This window comes from Alligator sinensis, unplaced genomic scaffold (genome assembly GCF_000455745.1).
Source record: "Alligator sinensis unplaced genomic scaffold, ASM45574v1 scaffold168_1, whole genome shotgun sequence".
In the NCBI taxonomy this organism is placed as follows: domain Eukaryota; kingdom Metazoa; phylum Chordata; order Crocodylia; family Alligatoridae; genus Alligator; species Alligator sinensis.
Window position 1 is genome coordinate 1082541 of NW_005842377.1, and position 13038 is coordinate 1095578.

At 39.9% G+C, this 13038-nt stretch overlaps 2 protein-coding genes across 3 annotated transcripts in view; both read right to left on the bottom strand.

Moving 5' to 3' along the window:
- The window catches only part of AKAIN1 (A-kinase anchor inhibitor 1), a 34174-nt gene that overhangs the window by 13805 nt on the left and 7331 nt on the right, over positions 1-13038 (bottom strand). Inside the window, exon 2 of the mRNA XM_014522604.2 lies at positions 6797-6826. Within this exon, the coding sequence (XP_014378090.1) occupies positions 6797-6826 (30 nt within the window). The remainder of the gene's footprint in view (positions 1-6796; positions 6827-13038) is intronic.
- Positions 6797-13038, bottom strand: part of ZBTB14 (zinc finger and BTB domain containing 14) — a 21065-nt gene continuing 14823 nt past the window's right edge. For both annotated transcript variants that reach the window (XM_025210862.1, XM_025210861.1), the window contains exons 3-4: positions 8665-8748; positions 6797-6826 (exon numbers count right to left, since the gene is read on the bottom strand). The gene's annotated coding sequence lies outside the window, so the exon portion shown is untranslated. The remainder of the gene's footprint in view (positions 6827-8664; positions 8749-13038) is intronic.

The window sequence follows — 13038 nt, forward strand, 5'->3', positions numbered from 1 at the left end:
CGCCCCGCGCCCGCCGCCGCTCAGGGAAACAGCCCGGCCGCCGCTGCAGGCAGGGGGAAGGGAAGAGCAGGTCTTCCCAGCGGGGCCACGAGCTAATTGCTCCTGAAGAACTCGCGTGCAGCGCCCCGCGAAGTGCTGCCTGCCCCCCCGCGGAGCCCCTGCTAATTGGGTCAGGCTCTAGCAGGGGCCCCCGGCTGCACGTGTGGCCTTGACATGTGGAAAGCTCAGGTTCAAATGAAAACTGCCTGGGAACTAGCCCTACAGGTGATGCCCATTTCCAAGCAGTAACTTTCGAGCTGGTTGCCTCTTTTTTTGTGCAGTTGGACAGCCCCTATTGTCCAAATGACTTTGCACGTGGGGTGGCTCTAAATTTATTTACTGCGATTCACAGGGAAATGGTACGATTGCTACTTTGCACTGCCACCAGCCTACATTTATCGTGCGATTCACCAATGAACGGGGCAATCTACTTTGCATGTGTGGCCAGGCTAAATTTATTGCATGATTCACTAATGAATGGTGTGATCATTACTTTGCAGCTTGGCCGGTCTAAATTTACTATGGGATTCACTATGAATGGTGTGATCAGTACTTTGCACGTGTGACTGGACTAAATTTATTGTACGGTTCGCCGATGAATGGTGTGATTGTTACTTTGCACCTGTGACCAGTTTAAATTTACTGCATGATTCACCAGTGAATGGTGTGATCGTTACTTTGCACATGTGACCGATCTAAATTTTTTGTGTAATTCACCAGCAAATTGCATAATATATGTAACTGATAGCAGGGGCCCTGGCCTGCCTAGTTTTGAGCAGTGCAGGCCATTTTAATTTAAGAGAAATAGGAAAAGCAGGAAAGAGGGAAAAAGATCCCCTCTCCCTGTCCTACCCTCACCAGCCCCTTGTTACCTCCCAGAGAATTGCTATTTGGTTTTTATGATCAGTCACACCGAGCAATGGAACAGGAGCCCAACTTTCTGCAGAACAACTTTGTCCCTAAAATAGAAATGGCCACCACAGGCAGATCATAATTGATGAAAAATGACTTGTTTCCGGGCAGGTTCCTTAATTCAAAGGAATTAGAAACCATTGATTTAAAAAATCAATTTAAGAGCATTGCTATAATGAGCAATACACTTTGCAATCATAACAGTTACGCACTCAACCTTTCAGCCCTTGGGCCAGATGAGTGGTGCAGAGCCTGTCTGCAGACCGGATTGGACCCTGGGGGCCTGGCACCACCCCTTTTTGCCCCCCATACATTGGAATTGGGACCGGGAGGGGCCAGTACTGCCCCCTCTTGCCCCAGTGTGCTGGGATTGGGCCCTGGTGCAACTCCCATCAAACCCTGCATGCTGGGATCAGGCACTGGATTCAGCACGCAGGGCTTGCAGCTCCCAAATGTCTGGAGATTTGGCAGCAGGGGAGTGGTGCCACTGCTCCCCTACTACCAAATTTCCAGACCCATGGGCCAGATAACATGGTGCCACAGGCCAGATCTGGCTGGTGGCTAGAGGTTGAGCACTCCTGACCTATAGAGATCCTACAAATTTACAGTAACTCCCCTCCTATTCCACTTACCCATCTTACATACACTGAACATGACCGTTTTTATGTTATGTTGTGAGAAAAAGAAACCAAATCCAAATTATTTCTTGAAATTCGGGGGGGGAATTTACCATTCCACATCAAAAACTTCACAACCAATAGTAAATTAGAACACCAACTCATGTAAAACATCACCTTCAAACTCAAATACTGATATTTTGGCAATAACTAATCTTCCTCTTTTTGGAGATTGTTCTCTTTCTCCATGTTGCTCACTGCCTGCTCTCTAGGTTCTTCATCTACCATCTCTCTTGTTGCAACTCTTATGACGTCCCTCTCATGCAAAATCTTACCATCAGCAGTTTCAGCTTCCCTATCACCACCTGCATCCTTACCCTGACTTCTCTTTTGCTTTCTCTTTTTCCAGATGGCCACTCACATAACCCAGTCTTGCCTAGATGCTGCCCCAACTTGACCCTGAACTCACTCTCTTTGACCATCACCAATGCATCAGCTTCAGAACAACCAAATTCTCATTTTTCATCAGTTCATACTTCCAGATCTCAATACTCTACTATACGAACTTAATTAACCAACTCCTAGTTGATAAGCATCCACATCAAATACAAACAAAGCATGATAGTTTATAATAATTCACACTCTTGTTAGTAAGTCTGGATGTGAAACATATATTCTATCATCCTGAACCAAAACAGGAGTCTCTATCAGTACAAAGGCATACTTTTTGTTTAGTGGAACAAAATTTGTAGAGGTACTTTGAATGTCATGCAGGCTGTCTGGACTCTTCCTTCAAGTATTCAGTGAAGACATACCCAGACGAAAGGCAAAAAGAAGTTAAAAATCTGCTTATTCTAAAATAAACCTATTAATCTGCATTGTTATTAACCAGGCTAATGACATAAATTACTGTTTATCATGAGATAATAGGATTTCCTGAAGCAAAAGGTTTCCAGGAAGCCATATATTATCTTGTGACACCATCTCCCAGTGAATTCTGAGCAGAGGCCTTGCATTTACTGAAAAATCAGGGACTGAAGTGTTTGTTGAAGGATGCAGATAATCGTGTTTAAATATTTATAGATATGCATAGTTCAATATCTTATTTGATTACTGGAATTTCATATTTAGCTTCCTACATTTGCCACATAAGGCATGTGGGCATTCCATTTTAGAATCTACTTAGCTGTTCTGGCTTATGTTCGTTACTAATAAAAATCCAAATTTCTATGATAAGATAAATTTAATATAAAAAGCATGCTAGGTTTCTGCTTATCTTATGGAAGGACTGTAGTGTTCCAAATTGTGTCTCAACTTTAATGATAAAAATATGATAAATGTGGAGATCTAACACAATTCAGCACACATCCTCATTCAAATGAAATCAATAAGCACTAAAATAAATACAAAGGCATCATTCCACAGTGAACGGACAATTTATGTTTGCAAACTGGAGTTTTAAAGGAGAGATTTATCACAACATATAACAGCCAGGGGCAGTATTCAGCTAACAAACAGAGTAGGCAAGGATTATAGTTGATACAGTACATTAACAAAGAGAAATAGCATTAAAATAATTGATTGCCCATTGAACTACAAGTCAGCCTTTTTTCCATTATGTTTGCTTTCCATATTTATCCACAATTTGTTCAGTAAATTCCATTGTTGCTCTTATATATAGTCTCCAACCTTGGAAGTTTCCAAGAGCAGATTAGATAGACATGTTTTTTAGTGAGGGACTTGGGCAGAGGGCTGGACTACATGACCTCATGAAATCCTTCATAGCCCAACTTTCCTCTGATCACACAGAAGGCAGGGCAGAGTGGCACCTTCTACCTGACTTCAGACTAACATAGCTTATTACCTCTCTCTCTCTCTTTATATATCAGTTAGCTTCTCCCTGGCTAAAGAGACCCTTGGTACCATCCTTATATTTTAAAGAATATTTTGTTAAAGTCTCAATGTATTTAGAGACTGACCTCTCAGGAACTGTAATATTTAGAAACTAGTCAACTAAAAAGATCAAGTTGGCAATGTCCCTTTAAATCACAAATATTTCAGTAGATCTCCTGCTATTTAAGCCTCATGCCTGGTCATTTCAATGCTATACTTTTACTTGCAATGTAAACTCTTTCATTGTAACATTGAAATGTAATTATTTTGTTTCAAAAGTTCATCAACTTAATAAAATACCCATTAATCAAGAAAATCATATTACATTAAGAAACCTCAAGATGAAAAAAAAAGTAGTGTCAAACATTTTTGCTAAATCATACTAACTGGAACGTAAGAAATTCATGTGTTGGCATTGAAGAATATCTGAAAAGAATAACAGGAAAGAGCTTAATCCTTCCAGAAAGCTGAGGATCAGAATTGCAGATGGGAGAAATAATTTTTAGAGAGCAATCATACTTGACAGTAGACCATGGCACATAAAGTAGGTATATAGAGTTTTTCCTAAGTTGTTTGTGCCATACCAAAACACTGCAAAACGTAAGGGAGAGGTTTCTGAATCATTTAACAGTAAATGAAAATATTTTATAATACTGGAAATACTTAACCAATACAAGAAGAAAGACTTTATAGGTCGCATATTCAATAATATTGAAAGGTTTTAGATTTCTATAACAAAGCTTCCTCCCAAAGACTGAGAATGAACCAAATTTTTAGATATTCTCATATCTAAGATAATTTATCTTTCTATCCCAAATTATCCAAAGAAAACAAAGAGTAAATTCAATGCTAATTAGTTACATAATCAGTAAATTGGCTAAACCATTTTAGATGCTTCATAAGTCTGAATATAGGGTGACTTTTAATTTCTTTTTGAAGTTCAATGAATGACTCACTAAGACTCACAATGAAAGCCTTAACCAATCAAGGTGTTGGCGAGAGCATGTGAAACTAAGAGGCTTTTGTGAAGAAACTGCTGGAACAGAGTGTATATTTGAGAGACTAAATAAGTACATAAATTAGTAAACAATTTACATGAATATGAAAAACTGCAAGCAGTAAAAGTTCCAAGAAGTAACTTTTATCTTCAGAAATCTACATTTAAGCCCTGCACAGACAATGGATATACATCTGTATAACTTTCAGTGCTTTTGTATACCAATATAAATTACACTGGGATCAGGTATGGAAAGATATGCACCTGTTCCAGGGTAACTACATAAAGGGCGCATCTACATGTGTGCCCAATTGTGCAGGTGTTACTGTGCAGTCATTTAGTACTTGTTTAGTACTGATGGCGCATGGGTCGTTCCTAACCTTATTGCGCAGGAGCAACAAACTACTGCACAGTAGCAATGGTGCCACAGTTTGTGCCTACCTACGGTGACAATGTCATGTGTAGATGCGTCCAATATAGACAATTATTCTAGCACCTTGCTCATAGGAAGGCAGATAAGTCTTAAGCAAATGGTTACTCCAGGTTATGCAGTAGAATGCTGATATTTATACCATCTACACATGCACACATTTACTGTGCAGTAAATTAGTCTACTGCACAGTTAGTTACTAGTCATAAATACAATTAGTAAACTTACTGTGCAGTAGGGCACATTTAAATGCTGGACGGGAGCAAATTTGCTCTCAGTCAGCCCCTACCCTAGGGGTTCACAAAGAACATGGAATTCCCCCAAGGAGCTAGGAACTGAGCAGCACCAGAAGAAAGCTCTCTGTCCCCACCCTCCCACAGGAGCTGGGAGCCAAGTAGCACTGGAACTAAGGAATTCCATCTCCCCACCCAGTCTGGAGTTGCCTGGGAACTATCCTGCTTCTGGGGCAGGTCCCAGCCAGCTCTGGGCTGCCCAAGGAGTTCCCCACACAGCCCAGGGATGGCTGGGAACTGTCCCATTCTGGGGCAGGTCCCAGCCAGCTGTGGACTGCACAAATAGTTCCCTGCACAGCCCAGAGCTAGCCTAGGGCCTGCCCGTTCTGGGGCAGGTTCCAACTAGCTCTGCACTTCATGAAGATTTCTGCACCCAGTCTGCAGCTAGTTGGGAACTGCCCCATTCTGGGCTGCATGAGGAGTTCCCTGCCCAGCCTGGAGCTGGCCAGAAACTGTCCCATTCCTGGACAGGTCCCAACCAGCTCCGGGTTGCACAAGCAGTTCCCTACCCGGAACTGGCTGGGAACTTTTGCATTCCGGGGTAGATCCCAGTCAGCTCCAGGTGGCCTAAGAATTTCCCCAAAATGGGGCAGGTTCCTCTAGGCTGGGCAGGGAAATCTCCACATAGCCCAGAGTTGGCTGGGACCTGACCCAGAATGGGACAGTTCCTGGCCAGTGCCAGGCTGCATGGGAAGCCCTGCTGGGCACAGGGCTTGTCCTCATGTGCACAGTGTGGGAGAGCTCGGCAGCAGCAGCTGTCTCCCAGTCCTGCACATCAGGCCCCCTCCAAGTATGTACAAGGTGAGGAGACAGCTGCTGCTGCAGCTGTCAGAGCTCTTCTGGCCCCGTGCATGTGGGAACCAGCCCCATGCTCCCTGCCATCCCCCAGCTTAGCACCCAAGGGGAACTTGGACCTCCCACTGGCTGCTGCAGGGGGGCAGAGCAAATCTCCTCCCAAAAGGGAACATGTGTAGATGTGCTCCCAGGTAAGCCTACTTTGAATTAATAGCACATGTAGAATAGAATAGATATCAGTGTCCCACTGTCAGTGTTTTAGTGATTTTTTTTTCTTTTTTTCCTGTTTTTTTTTCCAAATCTGTCAAACTAAGATCCCTGGACAAAAGTTCATCCAGAGAGATGAATTATTTGAGTCTAGGACAAGCAGCTTAATAGCTTTGAAGGTAAATGGAATAGGATAGAATAGGCCAAAAACTAGTTAAGTTCCATTTCAGCATATAAAGAGAAACAGGATTCTGTCCAAATTGTTGAACTTCAATATGTGCTTAAAAGCTTTGGAGTGTCAAGCCAGAATAGAAAAAGGGAAGATCAGGGCTTTTAGGATCCGAGACGCATAACTTTCAATTTTGGTGCTGGGGGGGCAGGGAGGGGGAACGATTACCTCTGCACAGGCTGTGGTGATGACAGATAATAGTCTTGAGTAAATGTTTACTCCAGGATATGCTATATAGCAGCAGTGGCACAAGCTCCCTGGGGGCTGCCATTCTGGTGGCCCTTCTGAATCAGCATCCAGGGCTTGTATCTTCGTCAACACTTCCCCCCGCCCCAATAAAGTTACCCTACTGTAACTTGTGAAACTGCAAGCCTGTGTGCTCACCTGTGTCCTCTTTCAAACTTGTGAAGGTTTCTGAAAGACAGCACAAATAAATGATTTCATTGTAATCATAAAGAAATTAATCAACAGTGTCTCAGGAAGCATAAACAAAAAAAATATTGAGTCAAATGTATAATGAAAACATACGGAAAAATAAAATAATTTTAGGTAACAAGCACATTTCCAAGTAATAATTTCCATGAGCTACTGATGACCCTAGAATGTTTGAGCAAAGAGGTAGAAATAAGACTGAGTTATGAAAGGTCAATAAAAAGTATATTCACAACATGCCTTTATATAATCAGCAGGATGGGGAGTACTGGAGAGCTTAAAGTAAAACAATCAAGCTGGGAAACCATGAGGAAAGAAAAAACATATTCAACATTTTAGCTCGTTTTATTTATGAAAATAAATATTGTGCAGCAGATAACAAACTTTGCTGAAAGAGAGAAAGTATATTCTCATTGGAGACTGGTTACTTCCCAAAACATTACTTTATTAGAATATTCTATGTCTTATATAAAACCCAATATGATGTTGTTTAGAAGTTTAAGAGATTCTAGAGCAGAAGCGTCAGACATATGGCCTTCATGGCTGTATCATCTGGTCCATCAGACTCCTAGAAGGGCCTTGCAATTTGGGGGTGGGGCCCAACACTAAAGCCTGGGGTGTGGAGCCCTGCTGGGGCTAGAGTGGTGGAGGAGGAGTTAGTGGTGGAGGAACAAACAAGAGTTGCATTAATCCCCTGCAGGTCCCTGATGCTGCTCACCCTGCCATTGGAGGTGGGTCCAGATCCAGCCTCACAATCTGGATCTGTCTTAGGAACCTAGGTGAGTTTGACACACCTATTCTAGAGTACAACCTGCACCACCCACCTAAACTTAAGTTTTTTCCTCTAAACATTACTAAAAAGTAAGCAAACAGCAAAACTGTTTTTAGTACATTGAAATGTACTATCTTATTGTTATGTCTTATTCCTTTTTAATGTCCTTATTTCTTATTGATTTTTTATGAAAAAAATATTGTTGATTTAAATCATGCCAGCTGGGCGTAATTTATTAAAAATGTGAATACATGTGTTAAAGATTTGTGAATGATAGGATCATAGAAAAGTAGGGTTGAAAGGGACCTGAGGAAGACATCTAGTTCAACCTCCTGCTCAAAGCAGGACCATTCCCACCTATATCATCCTAGCCAAGGCTTTGTCTAGCTGGGTCTTTTGGTTTAATTTCCCCAGATAGCAATAATAAAAATCAGTCTGGCATATAAAGTACACAGGAGGAAGGTCCTGCTTTATCAGAACCTATTACCTCCATCTAAGCAGCATCTTTTTTTTGTAGCCTTTAATCAAACTTATGACTGAGAGAAGCTGTTAGAGAGTCATACAAATGGGATAGGGGAAAAGTTTGAGAAACTCAACCATTTAACATTTTATATACTTTTGTTATCATTTCTGTTAGAACAGGTAGTTTATTTCTATCTAAACTTTAACACTTCCAGTAAACACTAGTCATTCTGGAGTTTTCCTTTTGATTGTCTATATTGCCTCCACTTCGTTTCAGCTAAATGTTATTGTTAAAACAAGTTGTTTAAACCCACAAGTTGTTTATCAACAGCCTGTTGCATTCATATATACATTTTAATGTAGTACATAAACAACTATGTACAGGAAAGTGCTGACATTTTAAGATAAGTGTACTTGCTATTTATATACTTTCAAACTGTCAGTCTTAGTCTTTGCTTTGTACACATCCAGAACCAACATTAGGGTTGGGGAATCATGGCAGGACTCAGGTCATGGGGAATGGCATGAGGCTGTTAGGTAATATCTATGTAGTCATCCAATGTGCAGGTGGGAAAGAGGCTCTCACCTTAGCATCTGCTTGGGCTCCACAGGTCTAAAGCTGCCTCTCTATGCATTTTCTTCTGAGCTTTAGTGTTTCACATCTGTAATGCTTAATCCAATAATAAGAAAAGACATTAGGTTTATCTTATTTACAATAACTCATTTGAAATAATATAGCAAATGTTCCAGTTATTTTTCACTATTCATCAGGGAATCTAGTTTGAAAAGATTCTCTCCCTCCATCTGACCTAGTGACCAAGAAATCCTTATGCAATTGCTTTTTTTTCCAGTTTAGAATGTTTCTCTCTCAACAACCAAGGGGAAACAAAACTAGTTGGACTTTCCTTAGCAGAATGCAAAGCAGTATCTATTAAGATATAAAACACCCTTCAAAAGTAGTTTTAAGCATCTTAAACGAGCACAATCAATGATTTTAAGGCACCTACCAGTGATTATAGTAAGTTTTATTCATGTGACTTAAGGTGGAAAGGTCAAGACCTCTAATTTATGTTCCTGTTATAAAGTGCTAGGTCTTAATTTCCAATCTTGAACTTCTGAAGTCAGAACTTTACTATCATGATTGCAAACCATCTAAAGAAATGTACCTGGCCAATCTAAGACTAGATTATAACTGCAACTGTTGATAAAATAGTGGTACTATGTAATGGGGATGCCATAAATTGCAGTCTTTGAGAATAAATCATGTAAAAAATTCACCGTTTTAGTTACCCCAGTTTAGCTACTTTATATGTTTGCCTGTCTGTTTTCCTTTGGAAATGCAATTTCACGCCATTTCCATGATCTTGCTATAAATCAGACAGTCTTTGATTTTTATTACTCTCTATATTTTAAGAAATGTACCAGTTCATTTCTAGCTGTGTCAATTGGACTAGTGCTATTAGCTCCTGATGTTATGATGTTCTACATGCATTATTTTTTCAATTTTTGTTTAACTTCTCTATTAAAATAGTGATTTTAGCAATATATATAATAAATATTTGTTTATGTCATACTATTTTAACGTTATCTAAATATAAGGACTCATTATTATCAAAATGAAAAGTTTCAATGTTTCTGAATCAATATTGGTGGGGGAATTTCTGTTCTGCAATAAAGGTCAGCTTTTTAGAATAAAAATAAATGTTGTACTGAAATTTTCCATAGAACACAGATTTTGTTCTCTGATTGGCTGAACTATTGAACTACAATCACCATCAGGGATTCCCGTCTAAACGGAGAGGACACATAGCATCAACTTCATTTTCCTGAATGGATGGTAAGACTAGGATAGAGTAATTATGCTATTTTTCTGCTCTTGATTCTGCCTTTTTTGCTGAATGTATATAACATAGGCAAAATACAAAATCTAGTCTATATTATCATTACTTATGGTTTCAATTTTTCAAGTTGAAGAGCATAAAAGTACATCTGGAAACATATATTTAGACACTTAAAAGTAGTTTGATCTTTGTATTTAAAAATACCTCTGACTGAAAGCAATGAGAGCTTCTAGGAGTCAGTGCCTACAAAAATCAGAATGAATTTATATAGGTGCCTTCCTTTGCATCTGATTCTATTCCTGTAGACCTGGCAGTGTGTTTCTCCTCCCCCAACACACAAAGCTACAAGCCTAAACACAGTCCTAGCCACAGTAACAGTTTACAGTTCAAGATCCTAATAATACGCTTCTTAATAGATAAGAGTTATTATTCTTAATAGATGAGAGTTCCATTTAAGTCAATGAAACAACATACCTACACAGTACAGTTGTATAAATATTTTAAGGGTTAAGGCTTAACCCTCAAGAAAAGTAAGTAAGAAAGGTCAGGAATGAAGAATTCATTCCTGATTTATAACATTATTATATACTTTGTGTACACCTAACTTCCCCACAGCATACCCAGTTTCTTAACGGATTTATTGTAGCTATCATGAGTCTTGCCTTCTGATATTTAGCAAAACTGATTCATGAATTCCTTGCTTCCTTTAAAAAATGAATAAGAAAATGATTATAATTTTATTATATCTGCAAGGAGACAAATGAAAGTCCAGATGGTGCAATGGAATTTGTAATGCAATTTACACACTTTAACGTCACTGCACGCTAGTAAGACCTACGGCTGAATTCTGTTAGAGAAAGACATAGATTCCTTAGATGTTTCTTTATTTTTTATGCAGAAACATCCTATCCCATACTGTTATTAAAAGGTATATATTCCAAGAGGAATATACTTTACTTATCTAAGTCAGAAGAGAACATATATTAGAAAGGTTAGTAGGGAAGTAGGAAGTGTGACTAGACCAGTAGTTCTCAACCTTTTTCTTAATCAAGGCACCCCTCGGAAAATGCCAGCTCTTAGTTTTCACTCATTTTTTGGCTACAGGAAAATAATACAGCAATTTTTCTATTGCAAAGAACACAGGAAGACCGCAACAGATCATATTTTTTTTTAGGACTATGGGTTATTATTTGAAATTGTTGAGTTTATCTTGTGAAACATGTTTACACACCTAACAGTGCTAACATTGCATGGCATTCTGTGGCACTCCTAAAAGGATATCAAGGCACCCCAGTGTGCTGTGACACCCCAGTGGAGGACCACTGCTGTAGACAATGGTGAAGATAAGCCAGAAAAGTTAGAGTCTCAGTCAAATAACACATGCAGTAGCAGGCAACTGAGCTAGGACAAAATGAGTACAGGAAGTCCTCAACTTCAGACGTTTTCAGTTACAATGAACAGCACTTACAATTTTTATAAACTGACACCCTGTTTTGACTTTCTGACATCAGTTTCGACTTTACAATGCTTGATCTCACGCCACATCACGCCATGCCAGAAAACAAGTTTGCTGCGTTGCCCATCTCCCTAGAAAACATCTGTTCAAACTTCCTTGGACACTTTCTTTAAGAAAGCAGACAAGGCTCCAGAAAAACCTGCAGTCAAGACTCCTGAGAAGACTCCATCCAAGAACCCTTCAAAAAGTCCAACCAAGAGTCCTTCAAAGAACTCCTTCTATATCAATATGATTGCTATTTACAATATAAATATATTAATGTAGCTATATTACTCATCTATAATTGATTGAGTACAAAATTCTGGGTTATTTTTGGTGAAAATAGGGTATTAGGCCTTGATTCAGGAACCAATCCCCCATTTATTACATTGTTCCTATGAGAAAATCAGTTCCAAGTTACAATGTTTCAACTTAGGATGTAGTTTTCAGGAACTAATTGTCATAAGTCCAAGGACTGCCTGTATGTACTTCTATACAAATACTAGAAGCCTACAATATAAGATAGATGACCTAGAATACCTGGTATTAAAAGATGATTTTGACATAATAGGCATCTCAAAGACCTGGTAGAAAAGTGATAATAAATGAGATATTGTTATACCCAATTACAAACTACATAGGAAAGGCAGAGTAAGAAGTGTAAGTGGGGGAGTTGTGCTGTAAGTTAAGGATAGTATAGACAGTAGCAGCATAAAACTCTTATCTTAAAGGGAATCTACCATAGAACTTCTGTGGGTAGAAATTCTGTACTTAATTAAAAGGAACATAGGACTAGGATTATACTACCAACCACCTGATCAGGAGGGTGAAGGTGATTAGAAAAACGTTAAGGGAGATTACTTAGAGAAATTGCAAAAGTGGGACAAATTATAATAATGAGAAACTCCGATCCTCACGCAGACTGGGCAAATCCTTCACCCAGACAAGAAGTAAGAGAGAAATTTTCTGAAGTGGCTGTTATGACTCAGGAAAGAGACATTGGAGTCACTGTAGACAGTTCTTTAAAAACAACAGCTCAATGTATAGTGGCATTCAAAAAAGTCAATAAAATGTGGGGTGCCATTAAGGAGAGAACTGAAAGCAAAATGGAAAAAATGCCATCTCAAGGCACCATGATTGAAAATCACTGCTCTCAACACACTGTTCATATACTTTACCGCTACAGCAAAGGTTGGCAGCTTTTTACTAGCATGGGGAACAGCTCATGGGCCACTGCTTCTCTCTGCCACTCCAGGGACAGTGAGCAGAGGCTTGTGAGGGAGAGCAGCCCTCTAGGAAGTCTGGAGCAGCTTGCTAAAACAGACAAAGGGGATGGGCATGCCATTAGCAAAACGCAGAACAGATTAAACAGCTTAGGATCAATGCACCCCTAGTAATATGCAGACTGGATTGAAACTTTACAGGCTGAATCTGACTCTCAGGCTTTAGGATCTAGCCCATGGGCCCTGCTCTAAAGCATCTATTACTGCCACTGTAGAAGACAGGATACTGGGCTAAATGGTAGGGGCATGCGAAATGGGTTGTATTCAATTCAGGACCCCAGGTGCCCCCGCCCCGGCCGACTCAGGAGGCACCAGTTGCCGAGCTGGGGGTCCGGCGGGGG